Here is a 25412-nt window from a genome sequence, read left to right on the forward strand (position 1 = left end):
GGTACATGGTGAGCTCTGCTGGAAACGGCGACCAAGCGGCTACTTATCCATAGACGGGTTGCTGCTGTCCGCGCTGGCGTTCGTTGCGCTCGGTGGCCCCTGAGTTTTGCGTGCACAGCGGGGAGATCTGAAAGTGCGAAGGAGGCAGAGGGCAGGTGCAGTGCAAGAGCGGTCGCTGGTAGAAGTAGAAGGCGCGCTTCGGTGTGGTGGCTTCCTTGTGACGCAGGCATCGGTCAGACCCATGCAACCTCCGCCTTGGCGCGAAAACGCCCGCACACACGGACACAGCGCACGTTCCGTCCACACTCACCAGCCACACCTTGTGCGCACGTTCTGCGTGACGAATGACCACACCTGTAAGCCACGGTCACGAGCCTACAGAGTACCCGCGACGAATTCACTCAGCAGTAAATTCGCCGCTATGAGCACTCCGCCTTCCCCCGAAGACCAGCCCGGCAGTGGGACGGAAAGCGAGCCAAGTCCGACCCGGAAACGCAACCATTCCGAGATGGCCACAGGACAACAGGGTACTCAACGCGCCTCTCCGCCCGTTGAAATCTCTTCTGCCCGCTCTGATTCTGATGGCGGGGATGACAACTCTGTCAAGCCAACATCAACGCCCCCGCACAAAAATGGCAAGGCCGAAGAACAACCTGAAACGCAGTTCCGAGTGGATGAAGATGAGCTGGATCCCGAGCAACCACTAGGAGACTTCGACTGGCGAGATCTAGAGGAGAAATTTCACAAAGCAATGGAAGAGAAGACCGAAGAAGACGACCGACTGTCCGAAGAGTTCCAGCGACTCATAGCCGTAATTGGTCCTCCTTGCTGCGACACCGCCCGTGGCTGACTTCCAAAAGTTCTTTCATCTCTGGGCTAAGACCACTCCACATCATGAAGGAGACCGGAGCTTCTATCGGTCAGTGTCCCATCGCATGCTTTTGAGGCTACTCTTACTTGCTAACATGGCGCAGACTGCGGACACGTATGGCTCATGTCCAGAAATCAGAAAGCGAACTTGAGAAGAAGAGGGAGCACTGTGAGTGTCCTTGACACGCTCCTATGGTGCCACTAACAGCGCGTCAGATATGAAAGTTGTCAAAGCATTCGAAAGTGCGCTCCGCCTGCTTGAGGTATGAGAAATATGGATGATCACGGTTGACATTGGCCATTTGGCACATGTGCAGCTGCCATCGACTCAACAGAAGAACATGCGCTTCCTGACGAAGCCAGCAATCATGACTGGCTCCGCCGCTTCTACGTGATTGCGTCAGCCGCACGCTGCGCCCAGACCACTGCTACATCGACAGCATCCTTAGGGTCTCATCGAAGCCATCATCCATCTCGCTGCATGATTCTGTAGTGTCGCTACGTCTGCATCCTCATTTGGTACTTCAACGTGTCTCTGACTAGCAAGTGTTCACGGCTGGGAATACCCGACAAAGCACGGCCATAGGAACAGGCAAACAGACGGGAGGTTACTGGACCAATCACTGGCAAGCTGGGAAGAAGTGTTGGTTTAAGGCAGTTGCGATTGCTTTCTGTTTGCACCACTTCCAACACGAATTTTGCTTATGTGGCAGCCAGGGTCGAACACATTTGTGCGGAGTCGTCACAATTCTTACTGCTCGCCAATATCTTCGTTCCTGTTCAGTATGCGTTAGTAACTGAACATGCCCAAAGACCAGCTTATAACAGGCTCTTACCAATCGCCCGGCCTTTCAGCAATAAACTTTTGCATCAAAGCCTCGCATTCAGCACTCTTGACGTTAATGACCTCGACACCTTTCGACCTGAGGTACTCTTCGCCGCCGAGGAAAGTGTTGTTTTCGCCCAAGACAACGCGCTTTACTTTGTACAGGATGCATGCACCAGTGCACATGTCGCAGGGCGAAAGAGTCGTGTACATGGTCGAGCCTTCGTAGGCCGAGGCGGGAAGTCTGCCTGCATTCTCGAGGGCGGAGATCTCGCCCTGCATCATTGTTACTTACTAGCATCAGTCCGCTCCCGCCACCCCATGACTTACGTGAAGCGTGGCACTACCCTTTTGAATCCTCAGGTTGTGGCCCCGGCCCAAGATCTTGCCGTCCTTGGACACGATGCAGGCGCCAACTAAGCACGGATTAATAACGGGACTTTACAGGCAGGCGTGCGCGGCTCATACTCGGAATGCCGCCTTCCTCGTAGCCCTTCTTAGCCTCTTCAAGGGCGGCCACAAAGCCGGGATCACTGTCAGACATGACGCAGGTGAGAGCAAAGCTAGACGGAGATGCAACGAGTCGCGAGAGCGAGATGGAAGACGAGGCTGAGAAAGGACGACAGGCGCAAAGACAGAGGCAGCGAATGAATTTGTAGCTGTATCCACAGAGGCGTTACATAGTACGTATGACAACGGCCAATCGTGATAACGTCGGGCCTTCGGCCGCGCAGTGCAACGGCGCTCGCCCCGAAGGCAGGCTGGGCCGGGAGCTTGAGGCGGCAGGGCTGAAGAATGTCGGCCTGACGCGCGCAGGCGGGGCAGGCGGCAGGCTGACATTTGTCGTTTGGCGCTGCTTGTGTGCCCTGCATTATTTGGGCATTGGGGAGGGCGGATCTGGGCAGATGCGGCTCGGCAGACGGGGTGCTGACCGCCTGCCGCATGCGGGCGGTGTTCGATGGAACTCCAGCGAACTAGGTGGAAGGCGTGGAATTATCTAGCCTTTGCCTGCGTACCCAACGACCCTTGGCCGCGAATTTTAGAAATCGCCGCGACTGCACCTCCGTCTCTCCCCCCGCCGTCCCTGCTGTTTCGCTCTCACACTCGGAGCCCGCTCCAATCTCCGTCACGCTTGTTGCTGAGGTACGTCCGGACTGTCCTCCACCGCCTGCTTACCTACCCACGCCCCCCAGCCTTGCGCCTGCGGCTTCTGTGCTACGACTTTAAATCTTGCGCGCCGTGCCACTTTGGACCGCGTCCACCTCCCGGCACCAGCCTCACTTCCCTCCACTGCTGCCTACATAAGACCGAAAGCTCACCGGCCCGCCGACAGAAATTTGCGCGCTTCTTTTGACGATCCCCGCGAACAGACACCTTTTGTCAAACTAGCACGAGCGACCCGGCTGAATCCCCCAACAACCGCCCTCGCGCGATTCGACACATAAGCCACCATGGTGAGAGACACGAAGTTCTACGACATCCTCGGCGTGTCGCCAGACGCCTCCGAGGCCCAGCTCAAGTCGGCCTACAAGAAGGGCGCCCTGAAGTACCACCCTGGTAGGTTTTTGCGCACACCCGTTTCCCCGCTTGCGACTCCCGCGTCCTGACTCCGTATCAGATAAGAACGCAACCAACCCCGACGCCGCCGAGAAGTTCAAGGAGCTGTCGCACGCATACGAAATTCTCTCGGATTCGCAGCAGCGTTCAGTCTACGACCAATTTGGTGAGGAGGGCTTGGAGAATGGCGGCGGCGGTGGCGGCGGCATGGCCGCGGAAGACCTCTTCGCACAATTCTTCGGTGGTGGCGGCGGCGGCTTCGGCGGCATGTTCGGTGGTGGCATGAGGGAGTCTGGTCCCAAGAAGGCTCGTACCATCTCCCATGTCCACAAGGTCTCGCTCGAGGACATCTACCGCAGCAAGGTCTCGAAGCTTGCGCTGCAAAAGTCCGTCATCTGCCCCAAGTGCGATGGCCGCGGAGGCAAGGAGGGTGCTGTCAAGAAGTGCACGGGCTGTGATGGCCGTGGTATGAAGATGATGATGCGCCAGATGGGTCCCATGATCCAGCGTTTCCAGACCGTCTGCCCTGACTGCCAGGGCGAGGGAGAAATCATCCGCGAGAAGGACCGCTGCAAGCAGTGCAACGGCAAGAAGACCGTCATCGAGCGTAAGGTTCTGCACGTTCACGTCGACAAGGGTGTCAAGAGCGGCACCAGGATCGAATTCCGTGGCGAGGGTGACCAGCTTCCCGACTGCGAGCCCGGCGATGTTGTCTTCGAGATCGAGCAGAAGCCGCATCCTCGCTTCCAGAGGAAGGAGGACGACCTCTTCTACCAGGCCGATATTGACCTCGTCACCGCCCTTGCTGGCGGCGTCCTTCACATCGAGCACCTCGACGACAGGTGGTTGTCTGTCGAGATTACACCCGGCGAGGTCATTTCACCCGGTAAGATCCTTCGCAAAACCCAGTACCATGCACATTAGAAATGCTGATAACGGAATAGGTGCCGTCAAGGTTATCCGCGGCCAGGGAATGCCCTCGTACAGACATCACGACTTCGGCAACCTCTACATTCAATTCGATGTCAAGTTCCCGGAGAAGATCGGGCCGGAGGAGAGTGTGCTCTCTGAGGAAGACAAAGCTGCGCTCGAGCGCATCTTGGGTCCTCGCAAGGTCGAAATGGCCCAGCCTCCAGCCGACGCGATGGTCGAGGACTTCCCTCTCGAGAACATTGACCCGACCAGAGAAAACGCCAGAGCACGCGGCGCTGCCTCGATGGACGACGACGACGACGACATGCACCCTGGCGCCGAGCGTGTGCAGTGCGCATCCCAGTAATCGACGACACGACTCACACGGGTTTATAAGGCTACGAACGATCAACGAACCACAATGATATCAGTTGCACATGGTGATGAGGGAAGGTTTCAAAGAAAGCATGGGGACGGTCGCAGAGCGTAAAAGCTGATTAGTTGAGAAGTGCGGGGCTCCGTCAAGACATGCCTGGAGCCGGGCACAGCCGTCTGGTTCGATGTCGCAGGGAGCAATCTGCATTTCCTTAATTCATGATGGCTTTTTCTTATTTTCTCTTCCCTTTAGGGAAACGGAGTCTGCCTGGTGTTGTGGTTGTTGCAGTAGATCGAGCGACCCATTTCCGTTTATGCATTCCTCTTTCCGCGTCTTCTTTCTGTTTTATTCTCTTGGCAGACTCAACCAGGTAGACAGGATGGGGGCTTTTCTGGGTGTTTCAGTCTGCAGAGATTTGGGTAGTGGCGCCTCGCTTCAACCCGGTTTCTCGTGGCGTTCTACGGTAGTTCAAATGGCAAAGCATCGGCGTTCATGTGCACTGCGTATGCCCACGGCGAAGTTCTTGTCTTGACCCGAGATTCCTCTTGGAGAGTTAACTTCCTCTGAGAGCGATACCATCCAGGCTCAGGACCCCCACCCTTGTGAACAAAATCCGCAAGATTGCGCACTCGTTTCCCTTTGAGTCACCACCAAGAGTCAATGTAATTGGCGTGTTTTAAACATCTTCCGCACCGAGCACCTCTCAAACAGGAAGGTCGATGCAATCGACTTCGCAGGCTTACAGCCCAATTCCGCGCCAGTCGAACGACACGCCTGCAGCAAGCGGGTGGTGCACATGACATACGGCATTACGTGTGAAATCTCTGACGTTGATTTTTCTCTTCTTGCCTTTCCTTTCACCTGCCGATTTGACCTCGCCACTACCAACCACTTGAACACAGAACAATCCAGCAAGAGAGAGCACAGGGCGACGAGCTCTTCTCCAAGTAAGAGCAAGGAGTAAAAATGGTCGGCCCAATTGCCGAAGGAGTCAACGCCAACCCCGGCCACTCCCTACGTCCACAGATCCACGACCATACCGAGAGCCCCGAGGTCACGCTGCTTCCACATCTGCACTATGCCCTACCCTACACGCTGCCGCTCTACCGGCGCATCCAGTTCGGACACCGCAGCCAGCATACCCGCGTCCTCGCCACCGTGCCCGCACAGGACTCTTCGTCCCCCTCCACCACCACTCCCACCAACGGCGAACCAAAACCGAAGGAAACGCAGGAGCGACTCCACCAATGCTTCGCAGCAACCTACACCGACCGCTCCCGGCGTCCCGAAACCGAGAGCTGGCTCTACGTCTCCTGGGACCATCCCTCCCACTCGCAATCCACTTCCGCCTGCACCTGCGGCCGCCACCTCCTCTCCCTGCTCTCTCACATCGCCACCGGCAAAGAAGACCCCGTCGTGCCCTACCCCGCCCTCACCCCGGCCGAGGAAGCCGACATCTGGGCCGCCGTCACCGCCGCCGACGCGCGCGAGACGGCCGCCAAGTACCACACGCACACGAGCGCGTCGGCGGCGCGGTACCTCGACGACCTGGACGCGCCGGCGATGCTGAAGGTCGGCACGATGCACGCGACGGGCGTCGAGTGGGCGCGGGGGCTGGGCCTGTTGCACCGGGACGGCGTGGGGACGGGGTTTGCGTATCGGAAGTATGTTTTCCACGACACGAGGCGCGATGGTGGGGAGGAGGAGGTGGCGGAGAAGACGAGGGGAAAGGTTATGGGGGAAGGGGAGTGGGAAGGGCTGCGTTGGGGGACGCTGAGGGAGGAGGACCTGGCTGTCGCGAGGAGCAGGACGGCGATTCCGAGGACGAACCGCACGCTGAGGACGTTGCCTTCTGTGGCGGTCTTTGCTGCCGTGCCCTCGGGTGCAGGGCGGGAGGAAGGAGGGAAGCAGAAGGAAATGCCCGTGGCGTGGGCCGTTTTGGCTGTCGATGGGAGCTTGTCATCGCTGCATGTCGAGCCGGAGTATAGAGGGAAGGGATTGGCGAAGGCGATGGGTCGGAAGATTTTTCAGGAGGGGTGGGATGCCTTTGGGGACGACTTGAACGGGCTGGCGCATGCGGATGTGGCGTTGGAGAACGCGGAGAGCAACGGCGTTTGCAAGAGTCTGGGTGGCACCGATCAGGACTGGCATGTGTACTGGGTAAGGATAGATCTGGATAGAGTGCGAGAAATCGTCTCAGCGTCGCCTTGATAGAACGGCAATTCCTTTCTGTTCATCTTCTGCACATGAATCCTGTCACGAGAAGCAAAGGCAAGACCAGGTGTGAGTTTGATAATTCCATTGGTATGTAACAGCTACGACCTTGTTCTGACAGTCTGACTTGGCAGGATCAACGGATGGGCTTGTATGGCTTGGTATGGGGCGGAACATGTCACGGAAATTGATGCATGTCGGAAGTTTCGAGAACATAAGAGAATGTTGAAAGTCACTGAGCGTTTGTACAATTGATGTGTATTGAACCTGCTGAACTTTCTGTTAGCCAAAGCTCCAAGAAAGATGATGTTTGAATAACATATGTGTGGTTGCGTCATTAAAAAATTAGAGTGTTTGTTGTTGCGTTTTTGATCTTCATGGGGATCAGGGTTAAAAATGTATAATCATCCGCAGGTGACAAAAATCAAAGACAAACATGCTTACCTTAGATTGTGAGCACAAAAGGCTTATGAGCATTTTCAGCATCACGTCGCCTAGAGTGTCATTGTCCAATGTCTCCATTTCAGTATGCTATTTGAATGTTCACCTCGCCGAAGCGAGCATTCTTTGGAACATCCGACGTTTCGCCTAGTAACCAGAAGCGTTTGTTCGTTGCGCTTGGAGAACTTAGTCGAACAGACCGAAGCCCATGTCCTCGTCCTCGGACTCCTCGGGCTCCTCCTTCTTCTCCTCGGCAGCGGCAGCAGGGGCGGCAGCGCCACCGGCGGCGGCAGCGGGAGCAGCCGAAGCGTACTTGTCGGGGTTGGCAATGCGGTCCTTGAGTTCGTCGATGGCCTCCCAGGAGTAGTCGGTCTCGATGGCGACGGACAGGACCTTCTTGTAGCTGTTGACAACGGAGTGCATGACCGAGGGAAGGGTGGGGTAGTTGAGAGCCAGGGAAATCGAGGCAATGGTGTTGATGGCCGAGGAGAAGGTGGCAAGGAGCTGCGACTCCTCGATGTCGAGGACGGAGGAGTCGAAGGTCTGGCCGTTGTCGTAGATCTGGGCAACGTTCATACCGTAGGTGAAGGGGGAGATGTTGAGCATGTTCAGCAGGGTGGCCTCGGAGGCACCGACCTTGCTACCAGCCTCAACAAGCTTCAGGTCCGAGGTAATTTCAATGGTACCACGGGCAATCTTGGTGGGGACACCGAGAGCCTGGAAGAAAGAGGTCTTGCCGGGCTCCATGCCAGTGTTACCGGCCGGAACGAAAACGTCGGCGGGGGCGACGGCACCGGCACGGGCAGGGGCAGCGACGCGGTTGCTGAGAATCTTGTCACGGATCTCCTTCAGGTCGCCGTTGGTGAAGATCTAGTCCTTCTGTCAGCCACTGCTTCAATTGCCCATTTCCACACGATCGAGCCACATACGAAACCAACGTTGCCCTTGACGTGGGGCAGGAGACGCTCGTACTCGGGGTTCTCGCCAATGAAGCCCCTAAGAGCACGGCGAACCATGGTGTTCTTGCCCATCAGGACGACGGCAACGTCACGGAGCGAGGCACGGATCTCGTGCATCTGCTGGGAGGAGACACTGGAGGCGCATTAGACGCATGACCGGCGGGGCAAGGCGCGGGTGGGAGACGCACTTGTCGACGCCGACAACGAAGATGGACTTGTACTCGTCCAGGAGGGCCTTGAGCTTATCGAAGTAAGCGGCCTTGTTCTGAGACTTGCCCCCCATAGCTTCGGTGAGGTATAGGATATTTCAGGCGAAGTCAAAAAGCGTCTGTTCGGTAGTGGGCGGCGTTCGGCGGCGGAACGATGTTGTTGAAGTCACAGCACAGCACCAGCGCAAGAAAGTTGAAATGATGTCGCGCCGGCGTGTGGCCTCGCTTGCGCGCGCTAGCGCCGATCGCCCAGTGCCTGCCCATTTTTTGGCCGCGCCAAGACCCAGACTCACCACCGACCTCAATCACGCTGCCGCCATGAAACACCCCTACCAATGCGTTGTCGCTCTCGAGCGCGTGGGCTCTCAGGAGGTGAAGCTGTTGCTCGCCGCGAGCGCACATAATTTGCTCTGCATCGACCTCACCGCCGGAGAAATTCGAAGCATATGGTCTGCTGTCTCCCCCAGTAATGCTCCCGTAAGTGTGATTTCGATCATCTTTGGAGCCGAGTTTCCAAGGTTCCAAGTGCCGCTGCTCCCCCTCTTCTCTGTACTCTCCCTGTAACCATTTGGCTAAATTTGCGACAGCCAGACGGCCAGCAGCCAGAAACGCCAGAGGGGCCGCCAGAAAAGAAAAGAAAAGTCTCGGAAGACTCGGCTCAGCATCCGAGGATTATCAAGCTTGTGACTTCGCATGATGGCCAGCACATTGTCGCTGTGACCGGCGAGGACAAGCGCGTGCGCGTCTTTTCCCTGGACCCCAGCGGGACGCTGAAGCATTTAAGTGAAAGGTAGAACACTACTTCTCCCTGTCCGTGTTTCCCTTTATTGAACTCAGACTTCAGGTCCATGCCAAAGCGCCCATGCGCGATTGCCGTGACTCAGGATGACCAGACGATTCTCTGTGCGGATAAATTCGGAGACGTCTACGCCCTGCCGCTCCAGCACACTTCAGAGGACGAGCAAGCGTTCGCCACCAAGGCGGAGCAGGCGCCGAAGACCTTTGTCCCGTCAGCCACTAATTTGACCGTGCACACGGCCAGAAACCGCAAGGCCTTAGAAGCTCAGCTCAAGCAACAGGAGACTCAGGCAAAATCGAAGGAGCCTCTGCGATTCAAACACGAACTACTACTTGGCCACGTATCGATGCTGACGGATCTGCTGTTTGTTACCCTGGATGCCGAGGACCTAAGGGCGGAGTCGGACGTACCCGCTGCAAAGCCTCGCAACTACATCTTGACTGCGGACCGCGATGAACACATTCGAATCTCTCGAGGCCAACCCCAGAGTCACGTCATCGAAGGATTCTGCCTTGGCCATAAAGAGTTCATTAGCAAGATGTGTTTAGCAACGCCACATGCTCTTGTGTCTGGCGGCGGCGACGATCACTTGTTCGTCTGGGATTGGTTGAAAGGCCGTCTGCTGAGAAAGATTTCACTTCGAGACATTTTGTCGTCCATTCCCGACGCAGGGGAATTTGCGGGCGAGAAAAGACGTGATCTCAGCATTGCAGTGTCCGGCATCTGGGCCGTCCCGCAGACGGCGAAGGAGAAGGTAGGAGCGCAATCCTCCAAGGCATGTGCACCGTTACTAATCAAAACAGAGGGCAATCCTGGTGGCACTAGAGGGTGTGCCTGCATTGATCTCTATAAGCGCAGAGGCATTGCACAGCGAAGAGCCGATCCAGGCGACGGCCATGCCCACTTCGGGCAATGTCTTGGATGTGGCCGCCGGTTCGGACGGGCTGATCATTTCCGTGGACAACTTTCACGTGCCAGGGTCGATGACCGACAAGCGCGCTGAGCAGGTAAGACCACAGGTCGCATAGCCGGCGGTGAGGAGGCAGCTAACAACGAGGGGGCACAGGAAGCAGAGCAGGCGGCACGGCTGTTGTGGGCGGACAGCGCGATCGTCGAGGTTGCGATGTCGGGGAAGGAACAGCTGGACCGGGCGAATCGGCTGGACACGGCGGAGACAAGTAACAGCGACGGTCTGGGCGAGCTGTTGTATGGGATCGCGAATCTGCGCAAGCGTGGAGGGGGAGGTGACGAGTGATTACCGCGATAAGAGAGGCTGGAACGGGGTAGCTAAGGCTGAACAGGGGCACGGGCAGTGACGTTGAGTTCTGGATCGGGGGCATCTAGTAAGCAGTCGAGGTTTGGAGAAGCACCGGCGCCGGCTTTCGCACGCCGAGTCAGCCCCAGGGCCCTTTGCCGGCCGATTGCGCCATGGAGCTTCGAGTACCACTACTTAGAAATCAAAGCCGTCGAGCAGAGGCTCCACTGTCGCCGCCGATAAATACGCCTGGCCTCGCTCTGCCCTCCGCCGCTGCACCTTATCGCTGTGCTTCTTTTGCCCGTCCTCCGCCCCGCCCCACCGCCCGCATTCCGTCATTTGGCCGGCCCGCCGCCGCCCTTAGGAATTTCTACGCACCTCGGTGGACCCGAACACCACCGCCCCCTCACCCCATTGCGCTCCCAGAGACTCTCTTCTCGCAACCGCCAAACTGTTCGCCGCAGCCTTTCGTAGAGCGACCGCCGCCCCGCTTCGCGCCTCCCTCTCTGTCCCGCTCGCCGCAGCCGCATCCTTGCAACAGAGACAAACAGGCTTCCCAGCCGCTTCCTCCATCTCCAACGCAGTCAGAGGCGCAAGAACCATGCACTCCAAGCTTGTTAGTACGTATCTCCGTGTCCCAAGAGTCGCGTTCGAGCGGGAACTAACCATCTGCCGCAGTCATCGGGTACGAATCTTTCCTTCCTGCACGCGAGGGGCTGCTATTCGGGCCGCTCGACTCCAGAGGATTTGGATACTGACTGATGTCTTTGCAGCTCCGGCCCTGCTGGCCACACCGCAGCCATCTATGCCGCGCGCGCTGATCTGAAGCGTAAGCCACTCCGTCAGCCGCTCGGCCGTGGACTCTCCAGCTAACAGTTGTGCAGCCGTCATGTATGAGGGTTTCCTTGCGCTCGGCATTGCGGCCGGTGGCCAATTGACCACTACCGACGAGGTCGAGAACTATCCCGGCTTCAAGCACATCCAGGGCGCTACTCTTATGGTAAGTCCGCGTCTTCTGTCCTCGCCGTGGGAACAGCCAGCTGATTGTGCGTTCCACGCCGTATAGGACCAAATGCGCGCTCAGTCTGAAGCCTGCGGCACCGAAATCGTTTCGCAGACCGTCGGCAAGGTCGATCTGAGCGAGCGTCCCTTCAAGTACTGGCTCCACCCCATGGGCGACGACGATACTCTTGAGGAGGAGACCCACACTGCGGATACCATCATCATTGCTACTGGTGCCAAGGCAAGGAGGTTGGACCTGCCTGGAGAGGAGAAGTTCTGGGGCAACGGCGTCAGTGCCTGCGCTGTCTGCGATGGCTCTGCCCCGATTTTCCGCAACAAGCCCCTTGTCGTTATCGGCGGCGGCGACTCGGCCGTTGAGGAGGCCATCTACCTTACGAAGAAGGCCTCGAAGGTCTACGTTCTCGTTCGCCGCGATGTCTTGCGTGCGTCGAAGTCCAACGCGAAGAGACTTGAGACCAACCCCAAAGTCGAGATCAAGTACAACACGGGCGGTGTCGAAATCAAGGGCGAGGAGAAGGCTGGTGGTCTCATGACGCACCTTGTCGTCAAGAACAACAAGACCAACGAAACGGAGACTCTGGAAGCCAACGGTCTCTTCTACGCTGTCGGCCACGACCCTGCCACTGCCCTGTTCAAGGGTCAGCTGGACATGGACGAGGACGGCTACCTGATCACCGAGCCTGGTCGTGGCCTCACCAACGTGCCCGGTGTCTTCGCTGCTGGTGATGTCCAGGACAAGCGCTACAGGCAGGCCATCACTAGCGCCGGCGCCGGCTGCATTGCGGCGCTTGAGGCGGAGAAGTTCATCGTAGAGCACGAGGACGGGCCGGAGAACCCTCTCGAGGCCGAGTCGGAGACCAAGAAGTCTCAGGCAAACGGCGTCGTTCCCGAGTACCGCTCGAACCCAACTCTCTAATTTCCTCTTATATCCGTCTTGTACAGAGACTCGTCTTCCCCGAGGCATGATACACAGCTCAGCGCCAGGGTTTCCTTTCCGCATTACCTTTAGAGTCATCTTGGCGATAGAGCGGCAGATACCACCTCCGCGATCATCTTGTTTTTTTGGTTTATTAAAAAAGAGACTCATGCAAGCCTGTGCCCATGACTCATGGATAGAAAGGGAGGGCATTTGCATAGTGCTTGGTTGGACTGTCATGGAGACCGGTGGGTGGGTTTTAGGCGGCGTGATACATTCCGCTATAATGACGCCGATGGCTTTGTCAATAGACTCCGTGAGCAGACTAGACGTACGGAATAAGACATTTTGATTTGACGAGCGTACGTGCCGGCTTCAGGAAAGTCCAATCTGTTGTTCCAGTACCGCATGAAGCATCCAATTCGAAACAGCAGCCTGCCGCTCCTTTCGAGCAGGAAGGGCTGAATGTTTTGTGCTACTGATCTAAGACGATCCGTTGCTCTCGCTGATAGACGAGTCGCATAGATCCTCATCGGAAAAGACATTCGTTCGCAGAGACAATGTATTTTTCGAGCGAACTAAATCCGCCCAATCTTCTGCTATAATAATCTACGGGAGCGCACAAGTTTACGATGAGTAAGCCGTGCGGCGGGTGGAACGAGTTGTGGCAGTGGCAGCCAAGCTGTGGCTGGTGACTTCGCCTGCCCCGTGCATGCTAGCGGCAAAAAGTTGCAGAGAAAGTTAAGTGCCAACGCCGAACTTTCGCGCTCGTCGTTCTTCGCCTCCATCCTCGGATACTCAACAACTTCACCAATCCCTCAGCCATGTAAGCCGCTCTACCCCATTGCAGCGAATCACGTCTATTTCAAACAGATGCTGACAATCATTCCCCCACAGGTATCTTCTCCGCCGCGCTGCCCTCCGCGCTGCCTCGTCCACGAGCGCATCGTTCGCCGTCGCCGCCAGGCCGCGCACCTTCACCAGCCTCACCTCCACCCCCGCTTTCCGCGCGCACCAGCAGCAATGGCTGGCCGTCAGTCAGCGTCGCTACAACAGCGAGGACGCGAACGCCGCTCGCCCTAGCGAGGAGACGACGACCGAAGAGCCGTCGGCGTCCGAGAAGGAGACCGCCGCTGGCAACGCTGAGGTCGAGTCCACTAACGCTGAGGTTGAGTCCTCCTCCACCTCGCCCCTCGAGCAGGCGTCCGAGGTCGCCAGTGCCACTGCTTCCCGGGCCGCCGACGCCGTGTCGGCTGCCTTTGGCTCCACGCCCGACAACCGCAACCAACAATTCTTCGAAACGGACGGGGGCCAGAGGACGCTCTACATTGGCAACCTGTTCTACCAGACCAACGAGGACCAGCTGAGGCAGGAGTTCTCGCCGTTTGGAGACATCGTCAAGACCACCATCATCAAGGATCCCGCCGGTATGAGCAGAGGGTATGTTTCCTTGAGTACCCATACCATTTCTGAATTGGGTGCAGAGTTCATGTGGTTGGAAAATTTGAATGCTAACGGATGCCGTGTTCAATTTCCAGATTTGGCTACGTCGAGTTCGCCACGGATGAGGCTGCCTCGAACGCGATCGTGGATATGAACCAGCGCGTGCTCGACGGCCGCCGCATGACGGTGCAGTACCACAAGAAGCGGGAGGGTAACTCTCCCCGCAATGATCGCTCGCGGTCTCGCCGCGACACTCCGAATCCGCCCAGCAAGACGCTCTTCATCGGCAACATGTCGTACGAGATGAGCGACCGCGATCTCAACGAGCTATTCCGCGACATCCGCAACGTGCTCGACGTTCGTGTCGCCATCGACCGCCGCACCGGCCAGCCCCGTGGCTTCGCTCACGCTGACTTCATGGACGAGACCAGCGCGGCCAAGGCCATGGAAGTGCTCCAGGAGAAGGAGATCTATGGCAGGCGCCTGCGCATTGACTACACCAGCCAGAGCGCCAACCGGAGCCAGTAAGCTGGTGATAGTGAACTGGTACGTGATCAGCCACCACCATTCTACCGTATGGCATAGAAGGTGAGCGGCAGTTGAGGTCTCCGGGGAACGCTCTGTATGAAAGAAAGTGTTGCTATACAACCATGCCTGAGGTGAATCGAGCCTTTGGTTGGAGCGGATGGCTACGGGCTGCGGTGATAATGATTACCCGCAGCGAAAAAGATTCACTTTTCTTGTGCCTAGTTAGACTGGGGTGCGCTTCTGACGATCATGTGGTGGCACGGTGATGGGAACTGTATGATATGGAGTCAAAGATGACGGTTCCTTTCGACGCATGTATCGTGCGAGGTTCTGATTTGAAGTTTTGATTTTGGCTGGATTATTCGAACGGGTCAGGGGGAAAGAAAACCATTATGTACCTTGCTCTCCGCTCCTAAAATGTTTTCTCGAGTTGCGAATCACAGCTGTGGCCTATGAACATCTCGCTGGACCTATCTACCATGTCAACCATATGATGGCCAATGGACGATCAGTGAATAGAAGCTGCTCTGCATTATCAGTGAAGTCGGCAAGGCGAGTTTCTTGCACTTGAAGTCGCGAGAGATAGCAGGAAGAGGCGGAAGCAGAAAAAGCCGAGTGAGGCTACTACACGTCATCTGGAAACGGAAAATGACAGTGTATGGAATTCGACAACCGCTTCTCACACCCGCATGATCAAACATGGTGGCTGAAAACCTTTGGCTGGATATCCAATTGCCGACAACGGATGATGGCGAAGGATATGTAAGCGTCCGAGGGCCAGCATCCCTGGAGAGCTGAGCTGAGATAAAATGGGCTGAGCTGGAGCAAAAGCTGAGTTGCCTACCAACTGATCACCAAAGAAGTTATCCCGGTCTTACTCTTATTCCCCACTACACCCAGCCTTCCCACCAATTACTGTTTCGGTTGCTGTTTTTTCCTTTCTTCCCCTTTCTCAGCCAAGTCGCGAAAAGGGCGTGCCGCTACCTGGAAATTATAGCTCCACCAAATATGGCGCCAAACGGGGGGTTAAAGGAGGATGTGGGTATCCCGGGAACACAAAACAGGGAAGGGCCGCAGCCACGTTATTGACCACTGAAGCCCAACTTTCTTTTTTGTGAGTTTTAACGTTGTCTCTCCACTCACCACCAAAGTCTTCCTCATCTGCCAGCTTCCCGTCGCTGACCCTGAACTGTTCTATATCGGACAGATGGCGGGACTCACACACACATATCACTCCCGGTGCCTAAAGGGGAGGGAATCGGCCGCGCGGTGAGGCCGAGAAGAGACAGGGTAGAATAGAGGGGAAAGTGCAAGGGGGGAAATTTACTATAGCCCGGGGGCGGCGGCTGAAAAGGAATTTGCCTCGCTCGCACATGAGGTGTGACAGATCTCCTTCTTGAAGAACGGTATGCGGCAGGCAAGATCCCGATCGTGAGCTGGCTGAACATGGTTCAGATCCTCCGGAAGCAGGGCAGAGGACAGGGAGAAGAAAAAGAAAAGGTGAGAACAGGAAAAGAGAGCGTGCTATGCCATTGGGAGAGCATTCACACTTGCCTTTATTGCTTGCCTTGTTTCGGTATGTTCTATTGTAAGGTAGGCTCCCCCAGACTAGTTCCGAAGCCTTGAACTGGCTAGCCCTGCACGGTTGTGCGGAAAGGGTAATCCCGAAGATAGGACCCATGTCTTTGGGTCGATTACCGCGTCGGAAAGGGCGGTAAGCGAGAGGCGAAACGGCCTGGTGGGATTTTTGGCATGGGTATGGAAAGAAGATGGTGATGGAAAGGGACAGGGCTGGCTGAGAAGGCAGTCCAGCTCGGGGCATCAATTGTTCTGCCAGCCTGCCGGGCAAAACAGACGCCTGCTGACGTATGGCAATGCAGGGCCGTTTGAAAGTGGCTATAGGAGGCTTCCAGCGATTTCCCCGAGAAGGAGTTCGCATAGGGCAAGCCAGTGACAGGGAAGAGTAAAGGAAAAGGAAGAGGGGCCAGCCTATCAGCCGCGCGGCCCGGCAAATCGCACGCCCCAGAGGACGCAAGCGGCAGGACAGATCGAGATGCGCGAGCTTCACGCGAGCAATGCGAAACCTCGTTTCCTTGTTCACGGGTAGATGTGTTTGCTTTTTCGTCGTCGCTGAATGTTGGGGGCTAAAGTGGGGGAATTTTCTGGAAAGACGAGGCTCGTGCGACACGCCGATGTGTCTGAAAGAGGATGCTGTTATCGAGAGTGGCGTCTAGTATAGCGAGGAGGAAAAGGAACGCGCGGGGGGGCGGGGGAGGAAAAAGCAAGGCGGGGGGGCGGTGTTGACCGTTGCGCCGGGAGGCCTTGCTTTCTTCTGACGCCATCAATTGCTGGGGAAAGCGAGTGTGAAGTGAGCGTCTCAACGACACTCCTCGAGCGTCTTTCTTTTGGGAGCATCCCAGCGCTTGGGCACTTTTGCCACGACAGCGGCGTCGTCGTATGATGCATGTCCCGTGAAGACAGCGGCAACCCGGCCGGGCACGACATGAGCATGTACGTACATGCGACGGCTAGCCAATGTATGTAGGCGATGCGTGGGCAGCAGGTGGGAAGAGACGTGACTGTGGGTACAAAGGATACAGCGGAGCTCTTGCATACAACGCCTAGACTATGTCGACCTTTGCCGCTAGCAGCGGCAATATCAAGCGTGATTCGTGTTCCACCTGCGTCCCGAAATAGGGAAGCAGCCAATCCAAGCATGCGTGCACATGTAAGCTTAGCGTTGACCTGGGAGGAGGCTCATACTGCAGCGGATGCACGTACGGAGACGGAGGCCAGCCCGGCCCAAGGGAGGACAACTGGAGACAGGGGAAGGCGGCCAATACCGAACATGCGCATTGCTAGACCCGATCTTCCGTCCCTCACGCCCGTACCTTCTCATGCGGATGATCGCGCCGATGATGGCCCCGAGACGCAGGCGCGGAAGCACAAACTACCCGTTCCGCTGCTGCAGGGCGGTCCGTTGCCTGCCTCGGTGCCTCCACCCTGCTGAAAGCTTCTGATCCCTGTGTACGCATGCTTGGTAGCCTCCCGTCACTGGTCCAGGCCGGCGGTTTTGCTGCCGCTGCTTGCTGGCGGCTCCCATCTTGTTGGCTCCCTGGCCATGGTGCTGCCGCTCTAGCGCGCGTGTCGTATCCCTATATTCCCTTGCCTCACCACCTACTCTGACCGGTCCTTATCCTGCAACGCAAGCGCATGTAGAATGCACGCATATACCCGGCTGGAGAGGAGAGCGGAGCAAAAGCTTGCCCAAGCGTAGCGTGTGAAAATCCGTGACCATGTCCCAGTCATGAAATCGATACAACAGTGCAGCAAAGGGAATCCATTGCTCTGGTATCGAGAGAAATCTTCACAATCAAAATTCAATCGCCCTATTTGTCACCCTCCGCGCCTGGTAGCATGCATGTGTAGCATCGAAGGCAAAAGAAAACAGTTGAAATGAACGCAAGGGCAAGAGGGGAAAGAAGCCGACGAGCTGGAATACCCGTCCATTCACCGTGCAGTATGCATTGTAACCCTAACCACTGAGCAGTCGAGAAGAATTTGCAAGAGAATATAGGAGAGAGCGCCGGATATCCCAGAGGCTATGCCATGTCGTCTCAAAGTCGCTTTCGTGGGAAGAAAAAGTAAAACAGAAGCAGACAAAGGTGCGCGCTTGAGTATCTGCAAGCATGCCGGGATCATCAGCGTGTCCGTGCCGGACTGTGGTACCTCGGCCGCGAGGTGACATGTCTTTGGTGGTTACGCAGCAGAATGGAGCACCCGCAGCCAGCGGTGGCGGCTGCTTGTGCTGGTAGCTGCGGCGGCACCGCGAGTGCGCACGCATCGTAACCACACGGCCGGAACTGGTCCAAGTGCAGGGCAGAGCAAGAGTGGCCAGGTCCGACAAGGCGGATTACGTGTGGGCGCGCAGCAGCAGGAAAAGGACGACGAATAGGAGCAGCACCTGGCCGGTCGGGACGTTGCGGCGCACTGTCAGCAACAGCCGTTCGTGCAAGGGTGCAGGCGAAGACGAAGCCGAGGAGCAGGAGCAGGAGCAGGAGCAGGAGCTGTGGGAGCACGCGGACCGTGGGGGCGCCGTCAGGGATGTTGGCATTGTCGGATCGCTCTTGGCGGCTTCTGCTGCATCGGAATCGCGAGGCAGATGGGCGGATGAGATCTGCCTGGCCGGGGCGAGCTCTGATTCGGCGGGAGCGTCGGCAACCTTGCGAATGACGCGCGCGGGATTGCCGTAGGCGAGATGTTCGGGCGGCACGTCCTGTGAGATGTTAGCGGACGGGGCGCGCGGATCGGAATTCCGTGACCAGGCTGGAGGGTCCGTTGTGTTGGCCGTGGCCAGGCAACAGGGCCGGGGAAGCACAAGGTAGGGCGGAGGATGGCGGCGGCCCGGGATTGGTGGCCGCCGTCTTCCTTAATTTGGTGGAGGACCTGATCGCCCTGGTGGGCTGTGTGCTTGCAGGTTGGGCGTGCGCTGCATGCACTTGGGTTTGCTTTGCTTACCTTCGTCACTACGCTGCCGGCGCCGATCACACAGCCTCTTCCAATGCGCACACCAGGCCTACAAGACAACCACGTCAGCTTAATCACAGCAGGAAAGACGACCGCTCGAGCGACGTGATACTCACATGATGATGACACTGCCGCCAATCCAGCAGTCATCTTCGATGGTTACCGAACTGGCAAGGCTCGGCGCTCCCAGGGGCCCGGCACGCTCGCGGTAGTCGAGCGGATGGCCAACGGCATAGATTGACGTATTAGGCCCAATGAGGCACCGTTCGCCAATGGTGACGGGGAGGACCGGCGTGTCGCAGACGGTGAAGTTGCGGTTGATGAAAGTCGACGCCCCGATCTGGAGGTTGGTGCCGTAGTCGATGTGCACCGGTGGCTTCACGTACGGCGCACCTTTGGAGAAGGGGTTGTTGCTCCTGCGACCCGCCGCCATGTCTTCGAGTTCATCCTCACACGGAGGCGTGATGGAGCCGTCGGTAACGATACTGACACCGCCTGTAAGCTTTCTGTCCGGCACGACCGCACATGGCCTCACTTACTTTCTCCAGAGCCTTGATCGATGCTCCACGGTCGCGTTCTCCGGCATCGCGTTGTATGCCTGACAGGCCATTGCACACCGCAGCCGAGCAGCGCGGTAGTCATCGTCTCCGGCCGGGAAGCGAATGTTATTGAGCTTCGTACTCGCCATAATCGGTAGCGGCGGCGTGCTTGGGCCGAGGCAATAGGCGGAAATGCTTCTTTTGCGGGTGGCGGGACCCGGCGATGTTTCGTTTTGTCGGAGCCCAGGGCTAGTGATTGGCGACTTGGTGAAGTTGCAGGAGAGTGGGTCGGCGGCGGCGGTTGCGGTTGTCTAGGCCGGCAGGGCTTCCGGCACGGTTGCGAGGGTGAGTTGTTGAGAGCGGGAACATGTAACGGTCGAGGTGGTCGAGGAGTTCAAGGTACTTGACGCGTGGGCAGGCCCAGGGTCGACATGATATTTAAGACGGCAGGTGAATGACATGGAGTTTACGCACCCACTATACTCCAGCGCCTCCCGCCGATCAGCTGTCTGTCACCGGCTCTGCTGTTTTTATTGAGTCACGTAACCATTGCACAGCAGCTGAGAGCCGGGGAGGGGTGAAAGAGGCACCCAGTCGGCGGCCCTGAGCCGCCCTGTGGCACGCCTCTGCCACGGCCCTGGAGTCACAACTGTACGTACAGCTACTGTGGACCCTGCGCGGGCTACAGCTCACTGTGCGACCGTCTCGGACTGCTCACCTTTCACTACCTGGAGGCCGACCTGGCCAACTCTTCCAATACCCGTTCGGCCTCCTTGATGGCCTCGTCCGGCAGTCCTACAACGCACTCGTTAGCCAGCTGCACTGGCACCCACACCGTGCAGCTCCCCCGATCGCAACTTACCAGCGACCCGCGCCACCTTGAGCGCATGGGATTTCCGGTTAATCCCCTTTCGAAGCCGGTGCACGTACGCGAACGTGCCGTCGGCTCCTTCCTCTACATCTGTGCAGTAGCAGCCCAGCTTCTCGAATCCCGCCGTCATGTCGGCGAGGCTATGGAAGTGCGTCGCAAAAAGCGTCCTGCACCTGTTTACATGGTAGAGATGGTGCAGGCATGCATAGCCGACCGCGATGCCGTCCTCGGGCGTCGTGCCCCGTCCAACTTCGTCCATGATGACCTTTGCAAACCCCATGTCAGCCAGCCATCTTCATATTTGTCCACAGCAGAGGGGTGTGCATACAAAGGAGCGGGGCGTCGCCTGCTTCAAAATCTCGGCGGTCTCGAGCATCTCCACCATGAAGGTCGACTGGTCTTGGTAAAGATTATCGGCAGATCCGACCTGCCAGATATGTTAGCCGTCGCAATGGATCCGAGCTGCCGGATCTTACTCTGCTGAAAATCTTGTCGACAAGCCCGATCTCCGCGTATACTGCAGGCACAAAGGACCCTGTCTGAGCTAGAATGGAAATCAATGCGTTCTGTCTCAGAAATGTGCTTTTGCCCGCCATATTGGGCCTGCCCGAACGTTAGGGAAAAAAGCATATACGAGGTGGTGTGGGGAGAAACTTGCCCAGTGATTAGCAAGATGCGCTCATCATCACCAACGTTACAGCTGTTAGAGGTGAAGTTTCTGCCCTGCTCCATCAGGCCGGATTCGACGACCGGATGCCTTCCGCCGACGATCTCATGGGCGGTCCTATCACAGTCAGTCATCCCAAGCCGATCGAGATTGCCGGGGTCAACGTACCCGTGATTCAGCTTGGGGCGAACCAGCCCTCTTTCCACGGCCAGCGTAGCGAAGGAGCACGCCACATCCAGCTCGTCGAGAACGGCCGCGTTGCGCCGCAGGTAAACCAGGTTTCGGACAACCTCCGCTCGAAGCAGGCTAAACACGCGCTGCTCCTCGGAGCGGATACGCAGTTTCGCATCGTCCACCTGGTTTCCCAGATGAGTCCAATCGGAAACGTGATACGAACGAGTGGTCCTGCTCGAGCTGACGGGCCGTGCTGAGTCCAGGTCGGCTATAGTCCCGGTCTTGCCTTTGATGTGAACAATGTGTCCCAGGCCGGGTGTCCACCGCAACGTCAGCCCCGGAGCTCCTGCGAGCATGGATTAGCGCCCGTAGCTCGACAAGGGAAAAGCAGGTTAGCCAACCCGTTGCCTCTCGCAGGCGGACACTAAGATCATCCTTCTGCCGAGCTAGTTTTTCCAGTTCTTCATGCAGTCTCGTCAATGTTGTACTCGCACTTGGATAGTCAGCCGACGCATGACGCACCACGAGGCTCTTGGAATCATCCCTTACCTGCGACGCATGATCCAAACGTCAGGCATACTCGTGTCAACGGCCTTGCTTGGCCCCGGTTTGCTGCTTTCTTTAGCCTTGGCCCGCTTCGCAATGCTTCCGGATTTGACTTCTTCGCCTTCCGACGCGAGCACCTCGACCGCGAGGCCCGCCATTGCTGCTGCCTCATCATCTTCCATCCGATGCTGCTCCGAAAGACCCTCCTCGTCGATGGCGTCTAGGATGCGTTTGGCAAGCCGGGCCGGGCCGTCCAATGAAAGGCGACGGACCAGCCCGTCGAGGGACTCTCCACCGTTTGTCTCATTTTCGAGAAGCTGTGCAACGTCCTTGGTAATTTGAACTGTCTTCGACAGCTCCAAAAGATCGTCCGCGTCCCCTCGACCTATCGAAAACTTCTGGACAAGGCGCCACGTGTCGAAAGACCGGCGGAGAAGCGCGGCCAGGTTTTCACGCAATGCCGGTCCTTCGATCAGTGCGGCCACGAGATCCAGTCGTTGGTTAATGATGTCAAGTGACATGGAGGGGGATGCTGTTAGACTGTCAGTTTGCGAGCAGATGGGTGGCGGTGGAGTCCATACTGAGTCTCTGTGTCAGTAATCGTGTGCCACTTTTCGTGACGGTCTTCCGGACGGAGTGCAGTAGGCTGCCCTCGAGCTTTCCCTCTCTCAACGTGGTCCGCAGCTCTAGCGCCCTCAGAGTGTTCTTGTCGATGCTCATGAACTCATCTGCATCGCGGCGTACTGGCGGCTGCAAGGCAACACTCGAGCCCTGGAGCTGAGTGTGCACGTAGTCGAGGAGGAAGGCTGCAGCACCCAGCTCAAGGGGCGGAAAGGCTGAGAGGTTACACCCAGGCACAGCCTCGGTGACCAAGCGAGCATAATCGTCTGGAACCTGGCTGCCTAGCTCCTGCCCATGAAAGGTGATGACGTGGCGGTCTTCCTCCAGCATGTCGACGAGTCTCGTATGACCCGGGTCTCCTAGTGCGCTGTCCACAACAACCTCGCGGGGCCCGATGAGAGCCAGAGCTGAGGATAGCTCGGCCATGGTCGTACTCTGCGTAAAGAACTCTCCGCTCGAGAGGTCGAGCCAGGCAAGACCGACGTGGGGAGGCTTGTTCTGGGCCTCGGGAGGCTCATCCCCCGACGCCTCAGGCTCCTCGATGTGTACGCTGAGACAGTAATTACTTTCCCAAGGATCGATGAACTTCTCATCTATCAGGGTTCCAGGGGTGATGATGCGAGAAACTTTGCGGTCAAACAAAAGGCCACCGGACTTGACCTTGCCAGAGGCGTCATTGCGGAACTCCTCGCTGATGGCCACGTACTTGTTGAGGTCCTGGACCAGCATCTTGAGAAAACGGTCAAGCTGGAAGTAGGGGAAGCCGGCCTGCGCAAGCGGTGTCAAACAGAAGTCACAGCAGTATCTTTCGCAGACCAACCATGGGAATGGGGCCAAGCCCAGGCCTGCTTCTCCGTAGCGAGACCTTGAGATTTAGGAGAGGCCCATATTCTTCGGCGTGCTCAAAGTAGAGCTGATCTCCAGTCAGAACATGGCAGCTCGATACAAAAGAGGCTGGCGGCAAACCTCGTAGAAGTTGCCAACGCGGGTCAGAAGAACACAGTGGTCGAATTTGCGCATGTTGTTGCGGACTTGCTGCAAGACAGTTGGATATGCAGGGCCGGCATCGTCGTCCGGGTCGGGTTCGAGGGGCGCGCCACCGATGAGACCCTGCGGCAGATCATTGGCCTCCAATGTGGTCGTCTTCTTTCCGCGGGCAAAGAGCATGGGAACAGTCACGCGGAGGGACGCAGCAGTCGGCGCGACTCGCGGGCGCAGGCTCGACGCGACGCAGCGCGTTTGCACCGTGCGTGGGAAGGCAGGGCATGGCCGGAGGGGCAGCCGACGAGAGAACGGGCCATTGAGAGGCAGCGGGCGCAGGCCCATGGTGCAAAGGAGCGCGAGGCAAAAGAGAGGACTGAATTGGTCAAGTAAAGTCGGTCCCGGGGCCCTGGCAGGCAGCGGCGGCCGACCGTTGGCGCACGATGTCGATCACCCGCCCAAAAAGTCACATCAACCCCACCACCGCGGGGAGCTTCCATCGCTGCCACCACCATCCACTCCCCTCCAACCAAACCATGACGCAGCTCGCTCCTCTGCAGAATGACCTGATCCTGCGCACCGCCAGGGGTGAGCCGCCTCCTCGAGCCGCCCCAATTGGCCCTCCCACATGCTAAGATCCCGCGTGCAGGCGAAAAGGTCGAGCGTGCCCCCATGTGGGTGATGCGCCAAGGTAACCCTCTCTCGCCCTCCTGCCGGCGCCACCACCACTGACGCTTTCTGCCTCCAGCCGGCCGCTACCTCCCCGAGTACCACGAAGCCAAGGGCAATCGCGACTTCTTCGAGTGCTGCCGCTCGCCCGAGATCGCCTCGACCCTGACCCTCCAGCCCATTGAGCGCTTCGCCGGCCTGATCGATGCCGCCATCATCTTCTCCGACATCCTGGTCATCCCTCAGGCCATGGGCATGGACGTCGTCATGGTCGACAAGAAGGGCCCGCACTTCCCCGACCCCCTCCGCTCGCCGGACGACCAGCAGTACAAGGACATCATGGCCCGCGACGTTGACGTCAAGAAGGAGCTGCAGTACGTCTACGACGCCATCACTCTGACGCGCAAGAAGCTCGCCGGACGCGTGCCGCTGCTTGGTTTCTGCGGCGCCCCGTGGACGCTGATGAGCTACATGGTCGAGGGCGGCGGCAGCAAGATGTTCAAGGAGGTCAAGACGTGGATCTACAAATATCCCGATGCGAGCAAGGCTCTGCTGCAGAGAATTGCCGAGCTGTGCGTTGACTATCTCGCCGAGCAGGTTCTCGCTGGCGCCCAGATGGTCCAGGTGTTCGACTCGTGGGCCGGCGAGCTGTCGCCTGCCACCTTCAAGGTCTTTTCCCTGCCATACTTGAACCACATCGCCGATAACCTGCCCAAGCGCCTGAAGGAGCTTGGCCAGGAGGCTGTGCCCATGACTGTCTTCGCTAAGGGTGCTTGGTATGCTTTGGAGGACCTCTGCGACACCAACTACAACGTGATTGGCCTTGACTGGCTGCATGACCCCGCTGAGACATACAAGATTTCCCAAGCAAAGGGTAAGGTTGTACAGGGCAACGCCGATCCTGGCGTCCTGTATGGCAGCAGAAAAGCTATCACTGCTACCGTGGAGGAAATGGTGCGCGGCTTCGGGGGCGGCAAGCAGGGCTGGATTGCTAACCTGGGTCACGGTACGAATTCTACAATCTCTTGATGAAAACTGGCTTTAACTAACCATTGGCATAGGCATCACGCCTTTCGTTAACCCTGATGACTTGAAGTTCTACTTCGAGGAAATCCACCGTTGCTGCAAATAGAGAAGACAAAAATGAATGGCTGTCAAAGTAACGGTCTGTGGCCGTGCATCGACATGACGCTTGTCAGTTTTAAGGATCCCAGCTGCTACATTTCGAGGCTGTAGTGAACGTGTCATATCCATCTACACCGGAGACTCGGGGTGTATAATCACGCCTCAGTTGTAGACCACCATTTATAAAGGCGGAGAGGTTGCCCCCTCGAGCCATCGTCGTTGCTTCATTGACCTCTTGCATTTCAGAATCCGGTCCTTGGCTTCTCTGCAGTCGTTACTAGTGCCGACTCGGATGAGAAATGCACCCCGGTGACATCGCTATAGCGGACTATCTACTCAGGCTTCGGAAGGCTTTGGCAACCTC

General features: G+C 57.5%; 8 protein-coding genes across 8 annotated transcripts; 5 read left to right on the top strand and 3 right to left on the bottom strand.

Annotated features, from left to right (window-relative positions):
• Positions 1-421: 421 nt before the first annotated feature.
• On the top strand, positions 422-1265 carry SLS55_008082 (uncharacterized protein; the record flags this gene model as incomplete). The annotated part of the gene is made up of 5 exons (XM_066779497.1): positions 422-811; positions 882-919; positions 975-1039; positions 1087-1133; positions 1188-1265. The coding sequence occupies 5 exons, from the start codon at positions 422-424 to the stop codon at positions 1263-1265; spliced, it is 618 nt and encodes a 205-aa protein (XP_066630301.1).
• Positions 1266-1702: 437 nt separating this feature from the next.
• FCY1 (Cytosine deaminase) lies at positions 1703-2240 on the bottom strand (the record flags this gene model as incomplete). Its single annotated transcript, XM_066779498.1, has 3 exons — positions 1703-1972; positions 2027-2112; positions 2165-2240. The coding sequence occupies 3 exons, from the start codon at positions 2238-2240 to the stop codon at positions 1703-1705; spliced, it is 432 nt and encodes a 143-aa protein (XP_066630302.1).
• Positions 2241-3147: 907 nt separating this feature from the next.
• YDJ1 (Type I HSP40 co-chaperone) lies at positions 3148-4532 on the top strand (the record flags this gene model as incomplete). The annotated part of the gene is made up of 3 exons (XM_066779499.1): positions 3148-3253; positions 3315-4139; positions 4198-4532. The coding sequence occupies 3 exons, from the start codon at positions 3148-3150 to the stop codon at positions 4530-4532; spliced, it is 1266 nt and encodes a 421-aa protein (XP_066630303.1).
• Positions 4533-5507: 975 nt separating this feature from the next.
• On the top strand, positions 5508-6752 carry SLS55_008085 (uncharacterized protein; the record flags this gene model as incomplete). The annotated part of the gene is made up of 1 exon (XM_066779500.1): positions 5508-6752. The coding sequence occupies one exon, from the start codon at positions 5508-5510 to the stop codon at positions 6750-6752; it is 1245 nt and encodes a 414-aa protein (XP_066630304.1).
• A 630-nt stretch (positions 6753-7382) lies between these two features.
• On the bottom strand, positions 7383-8438 carry RPP0 (60S ribosomal protein uL10; the record flags this gene model as incomplete). Its single annotated transcript, XM_066779501.1, has 3 exons — positions 7383-8066; positions 8126-8288; positions 8344-8438. The coding sequence occupies 3 exons, from the start codon at positions 8436-8438 to the stop codon at positions 7383-7385; spliced, it is 942 nt and encodes a 313-aa protein (XP_066630305.1).
• Positions 8439-8682: 244 nt separating this feature from the next.
• On the top strand, positions 8683-14328 carry TRR1 (thioredoxin-disulfide reductase; the record flags this gene model as incomplete). The annotated part of the gene is made up of 10 exons (XM_066779502.1): positions 8683-8841; positions 9069-9154; positions 9209-9917; positions 9967-10170; positions 10230-10369; positions 11192-11247; positions 11303-11418; positions 11485-12332; positions 13255-13797; positions 13896-14328. The coding sequence occupies 10 exons, from the start codon at positions 8683-8685 to the stop codon at positions 14326-14328; spliced, it is 3294 nt and encodes a 1097-aa protein (XP_066630306.1).
• Positions 14329-18967: 4639 nt separating this feature from the next.
• msh1 (MutS protein 1) lies at positions 18968-23440 on the bottom strand (the record flags this gene model as incomplete). The annotated part of the gene is made up of 11 exons (XM_066779503.1): positions 18968-19361; positions 20135-20189; positions 20257-20530; positions 20594-20692; positions 20742-20782; positions 20964-21049; positions 21101-21452; positions 21687-22184; positions 22234-23041; positions 23094-23186; positions 23240-23440. The coding sequence occupies 11 exons, from the start codon at positions 23438-23440 to the stop codon at positions 18968-18970; spliced, it is 2901 nt and encodes a 966-aa protein (XP_066630307.1).
• Positions 23441-23790: 350 nt separating this feature from the next.
• HEM12 (Uroporphyrinogen decarboxylase in heme biosynthesis) lies at positions 23791-25055 on the top strand (the record flags this gene model as incomplete). Its single annotated transcript, XM_066779504.1, has 4 exons — positions 23791-23842; positions 23904-23945; positions 24003-24929; positions 24985-25055. 4 exons carry the CDS (start codon positions 23791-23793, stop codon positions 25053-25055), a joined length of 1092 nt encoding a protein of 363 aa, XP_066630308.1.
• Positions 25056-25412: the final 357 nt, after the last annotated feature.

The sequence above is a fragment of the Diplodia seriata genome (assembly GCF_021436955.1).
Source record: "Diplodia seriata strain FDS-637 chromosome Unknown scaffold_8, whole genome shotgun sequence".
NCBI lineage: Eukaryota > Fungi > Ascomycota > Dothideomycetes > Botryosphaeriales > Botryosphaeriaceae > Diplodia > Diplodia seriata.